The 24,086-nt window shown below is 41.7% G+C and overlaps 1 protein-coding gene across 2 annotated transcripts in view; it reads right to left on the reverse strand.

The window, feature by feature from the left end:
* Positions 1-246: 246 nt before the first annotated feature.
* MTRF1 (mitochondrial translation release factor 1) overlaps positions 247-24,086 on the reverse strand; it is a 59,268-nt gene continuing 35,428 nt past the window's right edge. For both annotated transcript variants that reach the window (XM_069758213.1, XM_069758214.1), the window contains 7 exons: positions 22,321-22,402; positions 21,271-21,378; positions 20,363-20,535; positions 20,158-20,275; positions 10,809-10,945; positions 7,122-7,220; positions 247-510 (listed from right to left, as the gene is read on the reverse strand). In XM_069758213.1, the coding sequence (XP_069614314.1) occupies positions 391-510; positions 7,122-7,220; positions 10,809-10,945; positions 20,158-20,275; positions 20,363-20,535; positions 21,271-21,378; positions 22,321-22,402 (837 nt within the window). In that variant the 3' untranslated portion in view covers positions 247-390. The remainder of the gene's footprint in view (positions 511-7,121; positions 7,221-10,808; positions 10,946-20,157; positions 20,276-20,362; positions 20,536-21,270; positions 21,379-22,320; positions 22,403-24,086) is intronic.

The following is a 24,086-nucleotide window of genomic DNA, read 5'->3' on the forward strand; positions in this document are numbered from 1 at the left end:
TTTGGGGGCATTCACGAGCGTAAAAAAGTCCCAAAAACGCATCGTGTGTACATAGCCTAAAAGAGCAAACCTGTTTATGGATCAGTGAAGAGAGATGGCTGCTGGCCCAGTTAGCGACTGACCACATGGCCGAGTAGATGTTAGTATCTAAAGAAGACTAGACTTTCATTATTGAGATAGGAATTCTCCAGGTAAGCAGATGAAGATACAGGGGAGCAGGGCTATAAATTATGACAAGATGAGATGTTTAAATAAAAAAATACAGCATTTTAATAGTATACCGCACAGGATACAATAATTACATAATTGGAGATTCACTTTTACCAAAGCAAAAAAACGATCTTGTGACTTGTGTTTAGCTTTAGTTGCCTCCTACTAAGCAATTACTGGTCAAACACGTGGCACCCCTGAAGATTGTCTTTTTATGACCTCAAGTAAAGACTCAGCATCAGCAGCATTGTGTATTTTATCCATTAGATCATCCAATAGTTCTCCTCCATTTAGGAATTCCTGGAATAATAATCAGAATAAACATGACATGCAAGACCTAAGAAAGTCTGCAAAATGGGACAAATTACCAAGATCAAACAACAATATTAATACCATCCACAAATATATGTACATTGGCATCTTTACTGGCCACAAATGCAGTATATCATGTCAAATGTTATTATATCTGCTTTTTAGCCTATATAACAGAAAAAGAGACTTAGCTAAGAGTAGTCATAACATTTATTACAAAGATTCCAGAACAGAGGCACTCACCACAAAAAATGAGAGAGGAGGGGGAGAGAGAGATTTCAGTTCAGGTTCAAGTTCGGGTACCAGAACGTGAACTTCTACGCATCCGCTCATCCCTAATGGTGAGCACTACTGTTCATACATACACATTTAACAGCTGTGGGGTGTTTTAAAATAAAAACAAAAAGAAGATGAAATGTTCCAAACATGACTATCAGTTGTGCCACATTTAATAACTAACAAATAAAGCTGCACTCTAACGCTATAGCATGTAAACATTAAATGTATAAAATTTGAATTACATTACTGCTCTAGAAGATGGGGAAAAAACGAAGATACTAATCACATAATTAGGCCGATTCATGCACGCCCAGCAACTACGGCGAGGCGATCTCCGGTTGCTGGGAATGCATGAATTGTTTACTACAGAGAGAAAACTTTGTTAGTTATGTATGGAGATGGCTACTCTTAGTAAGCACTTGTACACACCAGTTTTCTGTTTGGAAGTCACGGTCAGTCTTCTGATATTTGTGCCAAATTTATTACACTACATGAGCCGTTTTTATAGATCTGGACCATCCTGACCAATGTTGCTACCTTGCACCATTTTTCAAACAGATCTTGACACTTTTGATAAAACTCACCAGTTTGTGAGAGTGAACACAACTATTTATATATTCACTATCGGAGTACAAACACCACAAGCAGAAATATAAGCACTTACGTGCTGTGCTATTAATGGTTGTCCGAGGAATGTTCTGCTACACTGAATGCACATGTGCCTGCAAATCAGTAATATCCACTGCTGGCAGCTCCGTTGAAATTGCAGACCAATGATGTCCCAAATGTGCTCAATGGGAGACAAGTCGGCTCACAGTAGAAAGAGCAATGTGTGACCTGGCATAATGGTGTTGAAAAATAGCTTCTGAGACATTTTGGAGAAATTGCGCTACCACTCATTCTACAACCAGATAAATCTAATGCAGAGTCATTAGTGTACCTGGAATGAAAATAAGTGACGTCCAAGCAACATATATTAGTACTAGCTATTGAACCCGTTCTACGCCCGGGTGGCTAGCATCGATATTGGTATATGGTCTCCATCCTGGTATGTGCTACTCCATCCTGCGTCCCCGTTCTGTCATGTGCTGCTGCCATCCTGCGCCCGTTCTGTCATGTGCTGCTCCCATCCTGCGCCACCATTGTATTATATGCCCCCCATAAGATGCTCCATTATATATGCCCCGTATGCTGCTGCCATATATATATAAAAATTAAAAAAACCATACTCACCTATGGTCGCTGGGCGCCGAGTGCTGGGGGGCCTGAGCAGGCGGGGACACCGGCACGCTGTGGGGGTCAGGTGCCGGAGTCACCGCTAGCTCAGGCCCCCAGCACTTGCTATACTCAACTCTCTGTCCCATTCCAGCGCTGCGCGCCGCCATCTTCCGGCTCCTCTGCTGTGACTGTTCAGTCAGAGGGCGGCGCCGGCGCGCATTAAGCGCGTCATCGCGCCCTCTGAACTGGGAACGTCACAGCAGAGGACCCGGGAGACGGAGCCGCACGCAGCGCTGGAACGGGGAACAGGTGAATATACTCACCCTCCTGGCGGTCCCTGACTCTCCGGTGGAGATCGCGGTGTGCGTTCAGTGTTTACGCATACCGCGATCTCCTGGGAGCGTCACTCTGTGAGGCCCAGACTACGCCGGCGCTTGCGCAGTCTATAAAGGCTTCGGAAAGAGTGACGCTCCCAGCGTTATATTATAGATTCCCTACACCATAATCACAGAAGGATCGGTGACGTTACCTTGTGAAGACCTCTATGACGTTGACCAAGCGGTCTCCAGACCAATCTTAGCTATCACTGCATCCAAGGCAAAAAAGGACTCATTGCTGCAGAGGATAGGCCTCCATACCAGCCTACATTGCCGTCTTTGTGTGCCAAGAGCCTTGAATAATGTTTTGTGAGGCCAATGAAACACCTGTATCTGGAAATCTGTCTTGTAGTCCAATGTCATGCAAATGCCTTTACATGACACGGTTTGGCACCTTAAGGTTGGTATGTGACACTCAGTTTCAAGTTGCACTACAGAATGAAACAATCATGGCACAAGGAGTACGGCCATTTTTTCAAAGTGTCCCAGGTGCCATTTTTCCACAAGACAAGGCGAGGCCACATATTGTTTATGCTTAATTTTAACATTGAGAGATAGAAAATCAAAAATAAAATCCAGAAAATCACATTGTATAAATTATATAAATTTATTTGCATTTTTCAGTGAGAAATAAGTATTTGATCCCTACCAACCATTAAGAGTTCTGGTTCCGCTCCTAATTAACTTGTTGCCTGCATTAAAGACAGCTGTCGTACATAGTCACCTTTATAAAAGAATCCTGTCCACAGACTCAATCAGTCAGACTCTTAACCTCTACAACATGGGCAAGATCAAAGAGCTTTATAAGGATGTCAGGGACCAGATCATAGACCTGCACAAAGCTGGAATGGGCTACAAAACCATAAGTAAGATGCTGGGTGAGAAGGAGACAACTGTTGGTGCAATAGTAAGAAAATGGAAGAAATACAAAATGACTGCCAATAGACTTTGATCTGAGGCACCATGCAAAATAAATCTCACCTCGTGGGGTATCCTTGATCATGAGGAAGGCGAGTGATTGGGAGAGGGTGCTGTGGTCAGATCAGACAAAAATTGAGGTCTTTGCTTCGCCTAAACATACAGACCCTTTGTCGACCTAAATCTATAGGTGGTGCTGGTTTTCCCAATTTTAGGAGGTACTTTCAGGCTACTGCATTACTTAGGATTCTAGACTGACACTTTCAAGCTGATGCTAAACAGTGGGTGGGAATGGAACAGGAGAGTTTAGATGTCCCTTTAAGACATCTGCCGTAGTGTTCCGGGGAAATCACTGTCTATAGTCAATTGTAATTTACGGTAACTAGAGACACACTTAAAATATGGCACACTCTAAGAAAGAAGGGGTTCCCAGATAGTAATACTAGCCCACTTACATCAATGTTTTTCAATCCATCCTTTCTCCCTGGATACTTGCGCGGATCTTTTCTCGGTCGGAGGGCAATGGAGGATACCCGATTGTTTCAGGTGCTGGAAGACGCCTTCTTTTGTCTCTATACAGGCTCAGTTTCCAAATGAGAAAATTCGGTGGTTTGAATACTTGCAATTACAATCCTTCCTAGTGGCACAAAATTTTGATAAAATTTCGATTTCAAACTTCACCTTTTTTGAGAAATTGTTCTTAGAAGAAAATAAGCCACCACATGCTATATCAGTGATTGAGCAGACAGGGTGAAGCGGAGAAGTTAACATTTCATCAGGCATGGAGAGAGACTTAGGGATAAGCTTGTCTCCTCAAGAATGGGAAAGGGGGTTTATCTTCAATCATAAACTTGCTAGCGCTGGAATTGCACAAGAGAAGAAAAAATACTTATGAGATGGTATCATCATTACCCTTCTAAACTACACGCAATATATCCAGCAGATTCAGGGGTTTGTTGGAGATGCGAGAGGGAGGTGATCCACATTTGGTGGGAGTGCTCTAAGATCAAGCTATTCTGGGAGAAGGTTTTTGACACGGGAAACAGTGTAGCAAGGTCCCCTCAAATAGCTCTTCTGACAATTTTACCTTCAATAGGGACTCCGAAAAGAGATATTCTTCGATTTTGTCTAACAGCAGCACGAATAGTAATCCCGAGGTTTTGGAATCTTACAAACCCCCCTGACATATTAGACTGGTATAAGGAAATGGTCAATCTGTGTAGAATGGAGGAGCTGTCTGCAGACTGCAAAGGAACAAAAAATACATTAAGAAGAATTTGGAGTGGATGGATTTTATTTCAGGACTCACCAGATTCCCATAATTTGTTCCGCTGACTGTTACAGTTACATAAGAATTTGTGCATTAATATCTACTATATAATTGTCTACGGGTCTCTTCCATCTGTCTGTCTGTCCTTCTGTCACGGTTATTCATTTGCTGATTGGTCTCGGCAGCTGCCTGTCATAGCTGCCGCGACCAATCAGCGGCCACAGTCCAGAAAAAAATGGCCGCTCCTTCCTCCCCGCAGTCACTGCCCGGCGCCCGCATACTCCCCTCCGGTCAGCTCATACAGGGTTAATGGCAGCGTTGACCGCAGTGTAACACACTCGGTTAACGCTGCTATTAACCCTGTGTGACCACCTTTTTACTATTCATGCTGCCTATGCAGCATGAATAGTAAAAATGTCTAATGTTAAAAATAATAAAAAAATAAAAAATAGTTACATACTCACCCTCCGGTGGCCCCCCCGGATCAGGAACCGACCTTTTCCGCTCCGCGCGTGACCGCTGCATGCATTGCGGTCTCGCAAGATGACGACGTACGGTCTCGCGAGACCGCTATGTCATCAGCGCGCAAGACCGCAATGCAATCTTCAGACTGGACCGCGGGCCAAGCATCGGGAACTGGCCGCTTCGATCCGGAGGCTCCAGGAGGTGAGTATGTAACTATTGTTTATTTTATTTTTAAGGCTACTTTCACACTAGCGTCGGATTCGGCCCGTCGCATTGCGTCGGGCCGAGATTCCGACGGTAGCGTTTGTTGTGCCGCACAACGGGTGCAGCGGATGCATTTCTCCGGCGCATCCGCTGCCCCATTGTGAGGTGTGGGGAGGTGGGGGCGGAGAAAAAGCGGTCCGTCGGCTGCAAAAAAACGTTACATTTAACGTTTTTTGCTCCCGTCGGTCCGCCACAACACGCAAGACGGTTGCGACGTGTGTCAATATGTCGCAATGCATCGGTAATGTAACTCTATGGGGCAAAAACGCATCCTGCAAACAACTTTGCAGGATGCGTTTTTTCCCCTAAACGACGTATTGCGACGTATTAAAAAAAACGCCAGTGTGAAAGTAGCCTAACAGGGATATGGTGCATACTACGTGACTGGGCAATATACTACGTGGCTCTGTGCTGTATACTACGTGGCTCTGTGCGTAACTGGGCAATATACTACGTGGCTCTGTGCGTAGCTGGGCAATATACTATGTGACTGGGCAATATACTACGTGGACATATACCCGATGCGTTAGAATCGGGCCACCATCTAATATATATATATATATATATATATATATATATATATATATATATATATATATATATATATATATATATATAAATAAATATATAATTTTAAGGACCCCTTTATCCATAACCCCTTTTTGTTCCTTTTTTTTTCTTCCCTTGTCTTTCTTTCCCTGTTTTTCTTATCCTATTTCTTTCTTCTACATAATATAGGGGATACTTTCTTGAATACCGTGTTGGCGTTCGCCATATCGTTACTGTTATTGTCTACCATGGTATGTTTGAGTTACTGCTAAAAGTGGCACTCATTTTGAATACTAGATATTTTCTATGATTCTATATATTATCATTTTTCTTATATTTTTTGTTTGCAAAATGTTTAATAAAATAGATTGAACATCAACATTCAGGTCTTTAGCATTAACTCAACGTGCCATGTTTGGAGGAAGAAAAATGCTGCTTATGACCCAAAGAACACTGTACCTACTGTCAAGCATGGAGGTGTTAACATTATGTTTTGTTTTTTTGTTTTTTTTTTTGGGGGGGGGGGGGTTTCTCTGCTAAGGGCACAGGACTATTTAACCGCATCAATGGGAGAATGAATGGAGCCATGTACCGTAAAATCCTGAGTGACAACCCCCTTCCCTCCGCCAGGCCATTAAAAATTGGTCGTGGCTAGGTCTTCCAGCAAGACCCAAAACATACAGCCAAGGCAACAAAGGAGTGGCTCAAAAAGAAGCACATTAAAGTCATGGCGTGGATTAGCAAGTCTCCAGACCTTTGTCCCATAGAAAACTTATGGAGGGAGTTGAAGCGCCGAGTTGCCAAGCTACAGCCTCAAAATCTTAATGGTTTAGAGATGATCTGCAAAGAGGAGTGGACCAAAATTCCTCCTGACATGTGCGCAAACCTCATCTTCAACTACAAAAACATCTGACTGCTGTGCTTGCCAACAAAGGTTTTGCCATCAAGTATTAAGTCTTGTTTACCAGAGGAATCAAATACTTATTTCTCACTGCAAAATGCAAATTTATATAATTTATACAATGTGATTTTCTGGATTTTATTTATGATATTCTATCTCTCAATGTTAAAATTAACCTAACCTTAAAATTATAGACTGTTCATGTCTTTGTCAGTGGGCAAACTTGCAAAATCAGCAAGGGATCAAATAATTATTTACTTCACTTTAGGTGACACCTGTTACCACTGATGATAAACATATTATGCACAACAACTTAATAATGTATATTCTCGATCATTAGAAAAAATATAGTATATACCCTTAAGTTACGAATCTCATACGATATCCGGTGGTCTGTTAGTCTATCCTGAGTAAAGTTGTAAGTGCGAATCCGGTCAGACTGATCTCTTGTTCCAACCTGCGCAGGACATAAGGTGGGCAACATTAGAAATGGTCATGACTGTCTGCAAATGCTCAACTTGTTCCTGTGCAACGTTTGAAAATGGCATGTTCAAATATAGCTGGATTAATTATTATTATATATATATATATATATATATATATATATATATACACACACACACACACTATATATAAAAATATTATTTTTAATCAAATGGTTTATTTATTGATTTTTATGAAGAAAAAAAAAAAAAACAAGAACAACCACCAGACAAACATTGGAGAAAGTTCTCCACCCCTCAACCTTAAGAAGCATAAAACATGAGTTATTTATCCATCTTGGCTCTGCAAAACCATCATAATTAGATGAACAAATATTTGAACATAGTAACTGTAGTTAACCCAGTTACATATAACTTGTGGAAGTACTAACAACATTTTAATTAATTTTCAAAGAAGTTTAATTTGAGGCATCATATAAACAAAACTCAAAGCAAGCCGAGGCAAAATCTCCTCAGTTTCCAAGATGTCAAACCAAAGCCATTGATCGATAGACCCCATATCTTGTCTAATTTAGAGATAGCATCTCTTTTTAGGTATATGCCTTTTTCCAAATTTACTAGCCAGTTAACTATCAATAAATTCTGATATCATAAGCTTCTGATCTGCTATTCATTTTTGGGCTATCAATTTTTTTGCCATATATAAAATATGTGCCGTGATTTTGCCGTACTCCTCAATAGACAATAAACATATCTCAATATACATACTATTAGAGAAAGCTCTACACCAATGTTAATTGAAAAACCCTGTTAATCATTGCTGCAACACTCTTCCAAAAGGACACCGAGTTAGGAAAGTTCCACATCATATGAAAAATATCTGCTATGTTAGTTTTGCATCTAGGACAGTGGGGACTTGAGCAAAATCCCCTGTTAAATAAGAATTGAGGTGTCCTGTATACCCGGTGTATCACATACATATATGGGAGTCTATGGGATTCACTCAACGACAGCTGTGGAGCTATTTCCAGTATATCTGACCAGTGATTTTCCTCTATAGGTCCCATTACTCGCCCATTTCTCTTTTGATCGTATCGGCTGGTTTGTCAATATAATGTCTAAGAGAATGTTATAAAGTAATGAGATCAATCCATGAGAACTATGTAGATTAGCTATTCTCACCCCTCCTTCCAAAACTAATGCCTTTTGCCCGATATGCGTGCCTAAATCGTAAGTACCGTATTTTTCGGACCATAAGACGCACTTTTTTTCCTCCAAATTTGGGAGGAAAGTGTGGCTGCGTCTTATGGTCCGGATGTACCATGTGGGGGAGGGGGCAGCGCGAGTGGGATCCACTGTGATTCCACTCACAAGAGGCAGAAAAATGTCCCAGCTGCCTGGCTATAGTGCTGGGGAAACCATGTGATCCCGATGATTAAAGTGCAGTGAATATTCATTAGCTGCTTCCCCGCCCACCTGTCAGCTGAGCAGTGAGCAGCCATTGAATAGTCCTTCACTTAAGCAGCGACACACATGGTTTCCTCAGCGCTGGATTCCTGCAGCAGCTGGGGAGATCTATGTCCAGTGGAGGAAGTGGGCAGCAGCAGGGGCAGGGGGAGACTAGATCGCCGCATACCTGCCTGGCTGTGCTGGATGCTGAGGCATAAGGACCTGTGTGATGTCAGGAAGTGGGCGGGCTGGAGCATCACATGGCAACACAGAGCCCTCTCTCTTCTGATGTCATCACAGGCCCTTCAGGCACCGCACTAGAATCTGCAGGCTTCCTGTTATGACCTGTGCTGTGGAGAGGCAACAAGAGGGAGGGCTCTGTGGTGCCATGGGATTCTCCAGCTTTTTACCTCACCACAGCGTGGCTGGCTGGCTGCCACAATTAAAAGGTTAGTCACTACAAGACACAATAAAGCACTCTGCCACTTCTGTGGTGAAGTATAACTCCCAGCATGCCATAGCATCTGCAGGGCATGCTGGGAGTTATAGTTCTCCAATGGGATCTCAAAGCAGCACTCCAGTATTAGTTTTCAGTGCTGCAAAATATAAGCCCTGTGCCCCCATTCTTATACTCACCCTCCAGCGTCTTCATATAGTACTTTACAGACACCACACTGGTCCCGCAGCACCATCTTCTACCCGCAGCTTCCAACATAATAACATACTATTATATATAATAACACCACATATAATAGTATGTTATTTATGTTACTAAATATTTTACCACATTTTTTTTGCTTCAAATATTTTTTTCCCTATTTTCCACCTCTAAAACCTGCGTGCATCTTATAGTCCGGTGCGTCTTATAGTCCGAAAAAATACGGTATTTATAGAATTCAGGGGGCGGTAACCCATGTGAGAATTCCTTAATCACATCACCTATCAGCACTTGATTAAGTCTGTGTAAAACCTTGGCGCTCCAGGAGCCAAATCTCACCAGTTGGTATAGATTTGGAAGCCATGGAGTGTTCCATAATGAGGTAAATTGTGAAACGCCTTCTATTCCTGGATTTTATATTTTTAGAAAATAAAATTCATGGTGAATCTGAAACATGCAGATTTACACAATCATGTCTGAGAGCTTTGTAAAGCATTGCAATGGAGTTTGTTGCAGATTTTCAGCGCAGTATCCACATAGAAAATCTGCAGCACCTTAACCGGAATTACTATGGCTTTTAAAGAAGGACTTCTGGGTGGAAAATCAATACTGGCATGCAAATAGTGCTAGACATGGCAGAGAGGTTTGGTATCTACATGATAGAATGCAGATCTGCTGCTACAGATATTCCTGCTGATACTTGCTGAATTGGTGCAGGTGGTTTCCACAGCAAATCCAGTACAATTGAACACACATTGGGCGAGATTTGGGATATGCAATACTGAAAGCGGCACTACTGCAGATCAGGGTAAGAGCAAGTACCACTAACCGCACTGTTTAATCCCAAGCTCCATTCTCATTTATGTTCGGGTTTCCGGAGCAATTTTTTTTTTTTTTTAAACTCTGTTGTGCAGTTCTTCCTCCTAGAAACGTGTGACTAACTTGACAACTCGATTGGACGGACAGGGTAATGCCTAGTTGTCAAGTTATTCGTAACATTTCAAGAAATGATAACAGGGATGGGCACAATGCAGACTTCTTGATTGCTTTATATTCTATTCATTAGAAAAGCTTTTCTGAAGGTTACATTTTAGAAAGAAAAGGATTTATTTATTCTTGTACTTTTTTTTTTACTACATGCTTTATAGTCTCCCAAGATGACTTTGAACCCATGATGGCTTTAAATGCACAGTGCAATTCTTTAGTCTATTGTTAAATTAAAGATGTTCTGTGAAGGTCAGCCTCAGACAATGCATCAAAGTACCACCAACATGGTGGCCTAAGTAGACCCCCAGATGCTATGACAATACAATTGGCACCCTGCGACTGTGACGAGGGGTGGTGATGGGTGAATTACTACCTCTGTCACCTGTAGCGTTTTGCCTGCTCCATACACCAGCACATGTGATCTCAGGTCGGGAAAGCAGAAAACGTCTAGGACAGTAGGTAAAGTCTGGTCAATATGTCTCCCCCATAGCTGTGACTAGCCTCGCACCTGCAATTTCCTGGAACTTTGTCTCTGGGACACTTCGTCCTTTACATTATTTTCATGTAGTTTCGCTCGCAGCATCTTCATGGCTCTATCTTTGTTCAGAATTTGAGAGCGCTCTTGCTGGCACTCCACTGTTATACCTAGAATATAGAGTACAATAGTTGTGAATGTCATGAAGGCAATACACGAAATATTAAAAAACTACAGTAGCTATAAACATGTTAGAAAATGCAAAAAACAAATAATATTAAACTTGCTAAATTCCCCGATACCCAGCACTATTGCTCAGGTGGTCCCCAAGTGATGACACGCTACACATTACATGCCTGGCCTCGGCAGTGACGTCTGCGGATACACCACTGCCTGTCATGTTATGAGCATGTGTAATTAAAATTTTGTACTGCACATATATACTATGAAACATGCACACATAATCCTCACCATAAAATAACAAACGGTGTATTTAAAAAGGTGAGTTTTGATGCTGAAACCGCCAAAAAATTATTGGAAACTCTTCACGCTCTATGACGTATATATCCTTCATGCAAAGACAATATGTGTAAAGCACTGAAATATGATGGTGGTATGTAAGTAAGCATAATAAGTAAAATAAATTGTGGTGTGAATTGCAGTGTGTGTTATACAGCTCTCACCCGCCTCTAACAGCAGCAATCAGAGCCGGCTCCTTGTGCTGTTGTGGACCACTAAAATAGCACTATAAATTAACCCCTTTACCCCGAGGGTACTTTGTACATTAATGACCGGGCCAATTTTTACAATTCTGAACACTGTCCCTTTATGAGGTAATAACTCTGGAATGCTTCCATGGATCCTAGTGATTCTGAGATTTTTTTTACATATTGTACTTCAGGATAGTGGTAACATTTCTTTGATATGACTTGCGTTTATTTAAAAAAAAAAAAAAAAAAAAAAACACGGACATTTGGCAAAAATTTCACAATTTTCCAACTTTAAATTTTCATACCCTTAAATTAGAGTTATGTCACACAAAATACTTAATAAATAACATTTCACACATGTCTACTTTACATCAGCACAATTTTGGAAACCACATTTTTTTTGTTAGGAAGTTATAAAGGTTAAAAGTTGAACAGCGATTTATTTTTACAACACCATTTTTTTTTTTTGTAGGGACCACATCACATTTGAAGTCACTTTGAGGGGTCTATATGATAGAAAATACCCAAGTGTGACACCATTCTAAAAACTGCACCCCTCAAGGTGCCCAAAACCACATTCAAGAAGTGTATTAATCCTTCAGGTACTTAACAGGAATTTTTGGAATGTTTTTAAAAAAAATGAACATTAACTTTTTTCACAAAACATTTACTTCAGACCCCAATTTTTTTTATTTACACAAGGGTAACAGGAGAAATTGGACCCCAAAAGTTATTGTGCAATTTGTTCTGATACCCCTTAAACCACTGTTTGGATGCATGGCAGAGCTCAGAAGGGAAGGAGCACCGTATGATTTTTTCAATGCAAATTTGGCTGGAATCGAGATTGAAAGTCATGCCACGTTTGTAGAGCCCCTCATGTACCTAAACATTGGAAACCCCCAACAAGTGACCCCATTTTGGAAACTAGACCCCCCAAGGAACTTAGCTAGATGTGCACTTTGAAACCCCAGGTGCTTCACAGAAGTTTATAACGTTGAGCCGTGAAAATAATAAAATCACATTTTCCTAAACATTTTTTTATTTTAGCTCAAAATGTTGCATTTTTATAAGGGTAACAAGAAAAATTGCCCCATACAATTTGTTGTGCAATTTCTCTTGAGTACGCTGAAATTCCACATGTAGGGGAATACTACTTTTGAGGCACAGTGTAAAGCTAAGAAGGCAAGGAACACCAGATTTTACTGGTTTGCAGGTGCCATGATCCACTGGGGAGCCCATGAGGTGCCAGAACATAAAAAAAACCAAAACCATAAGTGACCCCATTTTAAGAACTAAACTTCTTAATGAATTCATCTAGGAATGCAGTTATCATATTGACACCGTGGGTGTCACAAAATTTTATACCAAAGATGCAGCAAGTGGCGGATGATGCGACTGTTACTCTCATCAGCCTACACCCCTGCTGCTGCTGCTGCTAATAACAGTGAGCGGCTGATGGGGGTATTCATCAGCCGAGGCCTGAACTATAAATGAATGAATGAATGAATGAAAAAAAAAATGGCGTGGGTTCCCCCCCATTTTTGATAACCAGCCAGACAAAACTCACAGCTGGGGGCTGCAGCCCTGAGCTGTCAGTAAGGTTGGATATCAAGAATAGAGGGGTCCCCACATCATATTTTTTAATTATTTAAATAAATGTAAAAACCGGTGTGGGTTCCCCCCATTTTTGACAACCAGCCTTGCTAAAGCTCACACCTGGGGGATGGTATTCTCAGACTGGTAAAGGGCCATGGATATTGCTCCCCCCCCCAGCCTAAAAATAGCAGCCCGCAGCCACCCAGAAAAGACATCTATTAGATGCGCCAATTCTGGAACTTTGCCCGGCTCTTCCCACTTTTTCTGTAATGGTGGCAAGTGGGGTTAATATTTGTGGAGTTGATGACACCTTTTTATTGTCAGGTGACATCAAGCCCACAGCTTAGTAATGGAGAAGCATCTATAAAACACCTGTCCATTACTAATCCTATAGCTACAGTTGCGCTCAAAGGTTTACATACCCCGGCAGAATTTTTTGCTTTCTTGGCCTTTTTTGCAGAGAATATAAATGATAGCACCATACTTTTTCTCCGCTCATGGTTATTGGTTGGGTGAAGCCATTTATTGTCAAACTACTGTGTTTTCTCTTTTTAAATCATAACGACAACCCAAAACATCCAAATGACCCTGATCAAAAGTTCACATACCCTATTTCTTAATACCGTGCATTGCCTCCTCTAACATCAATGACAGTAAGTATTTTGTGGTAGTTGTGGATGAGGTTCTTTATTTATTATATATTTTCAGATGGTAAAGTTGCCCACTCTTTTTGGCAAAAAGCCTCCAGTTCCTGTAAATTCCTGGGCTGTCTAGCATGAACTGCACGTTTGAGATCTCCCCAGAGTGGCTCAACGATATTGAGGTCAGGAGACTGAGATGGCCACTCCAGATTCTTCACTTTGTTCTGCTGTAGCCAATGACAGTTTGACTTGGCCTTGTGTTTTGGATAGTTGTCATGTTGGAACATCTAAGTACGTCCCATGCGCAGCTTCCAGGCAGATGAGTAAATTTGCCTCCAGTATTTGCCGATAACGTGCTGCATTCATCTTTCCTTCAATTTTGACCAAGTTTCCTGTGCCTTTGTAGCTTACACATCCCCAAAACATCAGCGATCTACCTCCGTGCTTTAGAGTAGGAATGGTGTTCCTTTCAGCATAAGCCTTGTTGATCTCTTTGCAAATGTAACGTTTATGGTTGTGGCCAAAAAGTTACATTTTGGTCTCATCACTCCAAATTACTTTGTTCCAGAAGTTGAGGCTTGTAATATCCATGGCCCCTTACCAGCCTGAGAATACCAGCCCCCAGCTGTGAGCTTTAGCAAAACTGGTTGTCAAAAAAAGGGGGGGCCCTACGCCATTTTTTTAAAATTATTTATTTAAATAATTTTAAAAAACAGCGTGGAACCCCTCTATTCTTGATAATAAGCCTGTTGAAGCTGACAGCTCAGGGTTAAAGCCCCCAAATGTGAGTTTTGCCTGGCTGTTTAAATTTATTTATAGCGCAGGCGGCGGCTGATGAATGCCCCATCAGCAGCTCCTACTGTCACTGTTATTAGCGGCAGCAGGGGTAAGCTGATAGGAGTAATAGCCCCATCAGCTGCCACCTGCTGTCTCTTTTATCATTTAAATATAACTCATCATTCTCCTCTGCTCGCACCAATTGCCGGCAGAGCAGGGGAGAATGATGAGAGCCGTGTTCAGCACCTGGCACCAGGGAACAGCGCTTACTGTAACGCTTCTTCCCTGGCGCCCGTCCGTGTGGTACTGATGAGGCACACGCATGCCATAAGTGTGCCGCAAGTATTACACACACACACACACACACACACACACGGACACTGACATCTCTGGTACCGGAAATATCAGAGTGTGCTAACAAACACTAAAAGACCTTTTTTATTGCAAAATAATAGTTTTTGCAGCACCATATTTTGAGAGCTATAATTTTTCCATATTTTGGCCCACAGAGTCATGTGAGGTCTTGTTTTTTGAGGGAGGAGTTGACGTTTTTATTGGTACCATTTTCGGGCACATTTTTGACATTTTTGATCGCTTTCTATTCCAATTTTTGGGAGGCACAGTGAACAAAAACCAGCAATTCATGAATTTCTTTGGGGGGGTTGTTGTGCCATTCCGTGTGTGGTAAAATTGATAAGGCAGTTTTATTCTTCGGGTCAGTACAATTAAGGAAATACCTCATTTATATTTTGTTTTATGTTTTGCCGCTTATATATAATAAAAACTATTTTAAAGAAAAAATGATTTTTGCATCACTTTATTCTGAGAGCTATAACTTTTTTAATTTTTCTGCTGATGGAGCTTGTTTTCTGTGGGACAAGAAGACGTTTTCAGCGGTACCATGTTTATTTATATCTGAATTTTTTATCGTGTTATTCCACTTTCAGTTTGGTGGTTTGATCGTAAAGCATAGCTTTTTGCCTTGTTTTTAGTTTTTTTAAGGTGTTCAATAAAGGGGTTAACTAGTGGGACAGTTAGGCTATGTGCACACGTTGCTGAATTGCCGCGGAAATTTCCGCATGCAGAATTGTCATGTGTTTTCCCGCTAAACACTAGTGTTTTGCAAGCGTAATTAGCTTGCAGAATGCTAGCGTTTTCCAAGCTATCTGTAGCATCGCTTGGAAAACTGAATGACAGTGTTTGACAAGTGTGACCAACTTTTTACTATTTATTCTGCCTATGCAGCATCAATAGTAAAAAGATATAATGTTAAAAATAATAAAAAAAATTGTGATATTCACACCTTCCGGCGTCCCCCGCAGCCTTCCCGATCCTTGCGATGCTCCCGGCAACTCCCATTCCCAGTGATGCCTCGCGGCAATGACCCCAGATGACGTAGCATCACGCGACACCACTACGTCATCACAGGTCATTGTCGCAAGGCATCACTGGGAACAGGAGCTGCCAGGAGCATCCCTAAAGCCTGGGCTGGATCCGGGGGCCACCAGAAGGTGAGTATATAACTATTTTTTATTTTATTTTATTAACAGGGATATGGTACCCAGGCCCTGGAGGAGAGTCTCCTCTCCTCCACACCCGGGTACCATCCGCACATGGTCCGCTTACTTTGCACATGGTGGGCATAGCCCCATGCGTAAAGTAAGCGGATCAATGCATTCCTATGTGTGCGGAATCGCCGCGATTCCGCACAAAGAATGAGCATGCTGCGTATTTTTCCGCGATAAGATTCTGCTGCAGAAAAATACACAGCATTAGCACAGCTTTGCGGAATCCCACTGAATTCAATGGGCTGTGTGTGTATGAGTTTTTGTGGCAAAAATGCATACAATCCGCAAAGTGTGCATATAAGCCTTATAGGTCGGGTCGTTGCAGACGCGGGGATACCAAATATGTGTACATTTATTGTTTTTTTTCATTCAAATATTTAGAGATAAAATATATATTGATTTTTTATTATTTTAGATTTTATTTTCCAAATATTTTTACAATTAAACATTTTTCTTTCTTACTTTTTTTTTACTGAGTCCCACTACGGGGTAATCATTTTTTGTAGGCTGATCGCTTCTATAGCATGGAGATGAAGCAGCATTGGCGTGCCATAGGAACTGTCAGCTCTGCACTGACAGAGACTTGCTGATCATGCACTATGTTAGCACCATGCCGAATCCCTGCTCTGACAGGCAGGGTCTCCGGCGTGTCACTTCACTCACCAATGCTGCGGACAGTTCTTTCCTTTCCCATGCTCTGCATACTTCCAGACGGTCCTCTAGCCATGTCCTTAGGGCACGCGCACTCCCATCCTGTTAAAGGGCCAGCGCGTGCACTTGCTATTTCCTCCCCAGCCAATGGTTAAGAGGCATTAGGTATATATTGCTTCCTCTCCACTGGGGAGGTGCCTGAGGAACCTTCCTGTTTGCAGTCTATGTTGTGTAAGGTTGCATGATCCTGCCTGCTGCACTACCATGCAGCTCACGATGACGTAATATTCCATCCTAGGTCAAATAGGCCCACGTCACATGGACGGAATATTACATCCAATGTCAGAAAGGGGTTAAAAACAAAGGGCATTTAAGTCACACCATCCCAGTGGCACATCTCTTTGGATGCCCATCAGTATCCCTACGATCACAGCCAGTAACCTTTGCTGCCATCTTGGTATTTCTGTGCTGTCACAGGCTGGGCTTCATAGGAGACCATGATTTGTACTAAATAATGCTATACTGAAGTACTGCAGTATACTGTACAGGCAATGAAAAGATCATAAGTTCAATACCTGCATGGGGAATAAATAATAAAGTGTAATGTGAAAGAAAAAATAAATAACTTAAATCCCCTACTGTTCCCCATTTCAGAATAATAAAAGATAAGCACATTTCATACTGCCACTTTTGTAAAAGTTCGATCTTTGAGCATATAAAATTTTTAAATTCACATTGCAAATACTGTAAAGAAAAGAAGCAGCAACATTGTTTTGTTTTGTTTTTTTGTCACCATAGGGTGACTGAAACGCCGTATGATTTATTATATCGCCTCACCACAGGGAAAAAAAAAAAAGTTATGGGTCTTATAAACTGAGGACACAAGTTATTTATTTTTTTAAAGCTACTGAAATAATAACATTAGAAACAGAGACCACTGCAACATCCTATATATCCATGTAATTTGAGACCGCCCCGAAGAAGCTCATGCGAAACGCGCGTGGGGGCTGCACTGGACCGCACATAACGCAGGCACACTCATAGGTAAGCTGTCCCTCCACTAGATTGTTCTCTATATTCTTGCTTGGTGCTCCACTTGATTATTACAGTTATGCCATGTGGCAGGGTTGTGCATGATACTCTTTGTGCGCGGGGCATATGTGCAATTACCAAGATTAGAGCGTGTCAATTAACCCTATAGTGACATACTTGACATTGACTTCTAGATTTCATTCGCACAAAGCACTCTATGCTGTTATTCTGGAGGAACAGTTTTCCCTGATCCTGTTTATTCATTGTGATGTGGTCTAGTCCTTACAGCTGAGCCTTTTTTGTCTGTTTGACTTGTATCGCATATTTACTGTCTTGTTATCTTTTTTTATGCTTAATTATTTAAATAAACTTCGTTTAATATACATCCTTGGACTTTAACTCTGTTGTTTTTTGTAGGATATATTATATATGAAATAATAACATTATACAAGTTTGATATCACCATAATTGTACTCAACTGGGGAATTGTGTTATCATATCATTTTTACCACTCAATGAACGCCATAAAAACAAAACCCAAAGAACAATGGCGGAATCACGTCTGTTTTTTCCCCACCATTTCACAGGACATTATATTAAAAAGTGAATGGCATCTTTCAAAACTACAACTCATCCTCCGAACAAGCCTTGATACGACCATGCTGATGAAAAAAAACAAAAAAAAGTTATTGGAAGAAAAGGAGGAAAAAATGAAAATGCTAAATATATTTGCTGCGTCACTAGGAGCTGGGACGGAACGGAATGTGGGCAGCACGGTGGTGCAGTGGATAGCATCCCCACCAAGGACAACATCTGCAAAGAGTTTGTATGTTCTCTCCGTGTTTGTGTGGGTTTCCTCCAGGTACTCCGGTTTCCTCCCACATTCCAAAGACATACTGATAGGGAATTTAGATTGTGAGACCCATCGGTGACAGTGATGATAATGTGTGCAACCTGTAAAGCGCTGCGGAATATGTTAGCGCTATATAAAAATAAAGATTAATATTATTTAGTTTCATGGATTAAAACTGATAATTTATAGATCAGACTAGATGGTGTCCCGATTCTATTGCATCGGGTATTCTAGAATATGTATGTCGTTTATTGATGAAGTTTTGAGAATAATGCAATTTACACACAGGATTCGGCCAGCCGCGACCAATTAGCGAAGCGTGGTTCAAATTCCGTGCCAATTCGCGGGCGGACTGCGCCTGTCACTGATTGTTCGCGGCTGAGCGTGACCAATCACTGAAGCCAGGGCCGGCTCCAGGTTTTTGAGGGCCCCGGGCGAATACATACCACGATTCATAATGCACAGATACAGCAGAGAAATATACCACAGCCAAGTAGCGTATAACACAGCCCACGTAGTATATAACACAGCCCACGTAGTAAATAGCACAGACACGTAGTATATAGCACAGGCCACGTAGTATATAACACAGCCCACGTAGTAAATAGCACAGCCCACGTAGTAAATAGCACAGACATGTAGTATATTGCCCAGCCACGTAGTATATTGCCCAGCCACGTAGTATATAGCACAGCCACGTAGTATATAGCACAGACGTAGTATATAACAGCCCATGCAGTATTTAACACAGGCCACGTAGTATATAGCACAGCCCACATAGTATATAGCACAGAGATGCAGTATATTGCCCAGCCACGTAATATATACCACAGCCACGTACTATATAGCACAGCGATGTAGTATATTGCCCAGCCACGTAATATATACCACAGCCAACGCAGTATATAGTACAGAGACATAGTATATAGCACAGAGATGTAGTATATAACACAGCCCACGTAGTATATAATATTAAAAAAAGAATTAAAATAAAAAATAGTTATATATTCACCCTCCGTCAGCCCCCCGGATCCAGTCGAGGCGTTTACCGATGCTCCTCGCGTTGCTCCGGTCCCAAGAGTGCATACATCGTCTCGCGAGACCGCAATGCATGGACCGGTCACCGGAGCATCGCGAGGGGCGGGAAAGGCCTCGGCTGGATCCGGGGGCCAACGGAGGGTGAGTATATAATGATTTTTTTAATTTTTTTTTAATTTTTAACATTAGATCTTTTTACTATTGATGCTGCATAGGCAGCATCAATAGTAAAAAGTTGGTCACACAGGGTTAATAGCAGCGTTAACGGAGTGCATTACACCGCGGCATAACGTGGTCCGTTAACGCTGCCATTAACCCTTTGTGAGCGCTGACTGGATGGGATTATGGAGTGGGCACTGACTGCGGGGAGTAAGGAGCAGCCATTTTGCCGCCGGACTGTGCCCGTCGCTGATTGGTTGTGGCCGTTTTGCCGCGACCAATCAGCGACTTGGGATTTCCGAGACAGACAGAAAGACGGATGTGACCCTTAGGCAATTATATAGTAGATGACTCCACCTGTAGGAATATGAACGATTCTCACTGCGCTGTCCGTGGTATTGACATGTTGTCCTCCAGCCCCTTTGGCTCTGAATGTATCAATTCTCAGTTCTTTGGGGTCAATTTTAATATCTACCTGCAAAGAAAAAAAAGATGTTTTATACCCACTTTAACCGTAGGACTATGACATAAAAAGATAGACTAGCCCTGCCACTTATATTACCTCATCAGGCTGTGGGAGAACGATTACACTCATGGTTCCTGTGTGAATCCTCTGCATCCTAGAGGACAAGCCCACCTCGGGAATCCGCTGAACCCTATGAATCCCACCTTCATATTTTAAGCGCTTGTATGCACCCTCGCCTATAATACGAGCAGCCGCATGGTGTAACCCGCCTGCAATGTGGATAGTATGTTTTAGGGAAAAAACAAAACACAATTTCCAATCCTTATCAGCTACACAATAAGAAATAATCAGTCCAAGTGTACAGTGAGCTCTAATACTGGAGGACATATGGCTCTGAAAGTGGATATATGGCTCGGATAGTGCACATAAACCCATTGAAAAGAAGGTGTTGGTGGGATAACCTAATATATATATGCAAGATAAGTGTTGACCCAACTTACAGATTTCATAGAGATGGGCTATAAATCTAATGTATATGGGGCCCCCTAGCTCCGGCTATCACAAGATAACAAGGGAATAAGCCTTCTCCTGAGGGATTCGGTAGTAGTTTCTCTCCCTACACATAAATGTGCACACTTGGATGTCATTTCAAGTGTATGTTCAGTTATAGACAAACCCTTATTATTTTTCAGATACCCAAAAAGTCCATTGTGAGTTAGAAGTTCTTGAACAAAGGTCATTTCCCTATGAATCATAATGTTCATACTGTCACTACTACGCAATGATATCTGCCAGGGGCCCCCAGGATTGCTGTACCGAAGCACTGTCATCAGTCAGTCTGATTCTAACTTTATGGTGCAGTTTATTTTTAAGCCAAAGACAGGAGAGGAAGAATTGGTCATTGTTTTCAAAACACTGCATGTGTGATGCCATCATTTTCTAAAGATTATGTGAACAAGCATTTAGTCCTAAAAGTACAAAATAATGCAAAAAAAATACATTACCATAGTCATTTTCTGTATAATTCAGAATCTCAAATGACCACGCCTTGTAATCAGCATAATTTCTGTACATGTCAAAAACTTCACCAGTAAATTGTTGGCAAATGTCCCCTGAAAAGAAACGCAGGTTTATAAGTGGAAGACTGTGTAAAGGCCCCCATGCACGTTAGATAGCGGTCTGCGATCTCCGGACTCCTCCATACACAGCAACACTTGTCCGAGCGTTCTCGGGTTTTCTATGACAGAGACCCTGCTGGAGTTTTCCGACAGTGGATATTGGCTTCTCTCCCTGAGACGAAAAGGATCCTTCTCTTCCTTGACATCATTTGTCGAAGAGTCAGGAGGTCCCCATACACACACTGTGAGCTGATCGATTCTGCCAATATTGTTGGGTTCTTCCAACTTTACTCTAGTTTGCATGCAGGCCTCAAGATTCGAAAGGTAATGATTTCCAAACTTCTCTATAGCCAGACATAAATTAAATCACCCATGATATGGGTGTGACAAGCTAAATACTGTAGATTTTCATATGTAAAGTCAATGTAAGAATGGTGAGAATCCGACATCCTGAGCCCTCAGGATCATTTGTTAGCAGGTCCTCAGGTCCTGTGTATGAGCTGGAATAGCACAGCTCCGTACACTGTGTAGTGGCCGTTCTTGGGTACTGCAGATCAGCTCCTATTGAAGTCCATGTCACAGTTGATCAAGGATGTTGGATCAATCAGATACTGATTATTCTGTCGAGAGTCCATCAATAAAGCCCTGGCAATCCCTTTAAGCGCTGAGAAACTTTCCTTCTCTTTTTACTATTATTCCACCTTCTAAATCATCTGACTATTTTTAGCCAAATTCAAAATAAAATCTATAAAATTTAGGGATCAATTAGGCTGAAATGGGGTCTGAGTGGAAAGTAAAGAAGAAATGCACATTTATAGAAGTTCTGTGGTTTGTTTTGCTCGTTTTTTTAAGACGGATTAGGTTTCTACAACGATGGACATATAAGTTGCTACAGTAAATATGTCACATCCCTTTAAATAAAATAAGGGGGCTGACCTCCAGTAGTTCTTCCGGACACAACCTCTAAAACAGCATCATTCATGTCGTATTTTTCCTGAGGCACAAGAAAATGTAGCAACTAAAGAGAAAATAAAATACATTATTAAACAGGTTTAGCAAGAAAAAAAAACACTATGCTATTTATGTTAAAGATAAAGGTAAGTTCACACAGGGTGTTTTTTTGCTGCTTTTATACTAATTTTCAGCTGATTTTTACAATACCAGCAAAGCCTATGAGATATCAGAAATCTCATGCACACTGTTTTTTTGTGTGATCAGTACTTTGTGCTTTGCTGCGTTTTTTTGGACATAGAGCATGTCACTTCTTTCAGCGTTTTTGCGGTGTTTTTTCACCTATTGACTTGAATGGGTGTTGAAAAAAAACGCAGGTATCATTATTTGCTGCATTGTTGCTGCTGAAAATCCAAGGACATTAGCATGGACAAAGAGAGAAAAAAACGCACCAAATGCACAACAAAAAAACGCACAAAAACCTGCGTTTTTGATGCAGTGTTTTTCCTGCAGAAAAAAAAAGCAGCCAAAACGCAGTTTGCAGCCTGCTCATTGTAGACTTTTCTCATGTAGACAGGCTTCCCCCTGAATACATGCTGGATATCTTTAAAGAAGCACTCCAATCAAAGTGTATCATATTATAAAGCACTGTGCACTGACAATTGCTCATTTTTCCTTTCTACCCAGCTAATTTTTCTCATTTTCCATTAGGTCTATGACATCACGTGATTAAAAACTGACTAGCCGATTACCGTAGTTCTAAGCTCTATGTAGAAACAGGAGGTCTCTTTTCCCTGCATGAGTCATCATTGCAAAAGTCCCTGACAGGGAGATGAGGGAGCAGCTGAGTCAGGAGTTAAAAAGGGGAATGATTCATGCAGGGAAAAGAGACTTCCTGTTACTACATAGCGCACAAAAAAAGAAAAGAATTTACTAGGTAGAAAGGCAAAATGAGCAATTGTAAGTACACAGTGCTGTATAATATGATGATTGCAGTATACACTGCTCAAAAAAATAAAGGGAACACTAAAATCCCACGTCCTAGATATCACTGGATGAAATATTCCAGTTGTAAATCTTTATTCATTACATAGTGGAATGTGTTGAGAACAATAAAACCTAAAAGTTATCAACATAAATCACAACAAATATCCCACGGAGGTCTGGAGTTGGAATGATGCTCAAAATCAAAGTGGAAAATGAAGTTACAGGCTGATCCAACTTCAGTGGAAATGTCTCAAGACAAGGAAATGATGCTCAATAGTGTGTGGCCTCAACGTGCCTGTATGACCTCCCTACAACACCTAGGCATGCTGCTGATGAGGTGGCGGATGGTCTTCTGAGGGATCTCCTCCCAGACCTGGACTAAAGCATCCGCCAACTCCTGGAAAGTCTGTGGTGCAACATGACGTTGGTGGATGGTGCGAGACATGATGTCCCAGATGTGTTCAATCGGATTCAGGTCTGAGGAACGGGCGGGCCAGTTCATAGCTTCAATGTCTTCATCTTGCAGGAACTGCTGACACACTCCAGCCACATGAGGTCTGGCATTGTCCTGCATTAGGAGGAACCCAGGGCCAACCGCACCAGCATATTGTCTCACAAGGGGTCTGAGGATCTCATCTCGGTACCTAATGGCAGTCAGGCTACCCTCTGGCGAGCACATGGAGAGCTGTGCGGCCCTCCAAAGAAATGCCACCCCACACCATTACCCACTGCCAAACCGGTCATGCTGAAGGATGTTGCAGGCA

This window comes from Ranitomeya imitator, chromosome 3, assembly GCF_032444005.1.
Source record: "Ranitomeya imitator isolate aRanImi1 chromosome 3, aRanImi1.pri, whole genome shotgun sequence".
In the NCBI taxonomy this organism is placed as follows: Eukaryota; Metazoa; Chordata; class Amphibia; order Anura; family Dendrobatidae; genus Ranitomeya; species Ranitomeya imitator.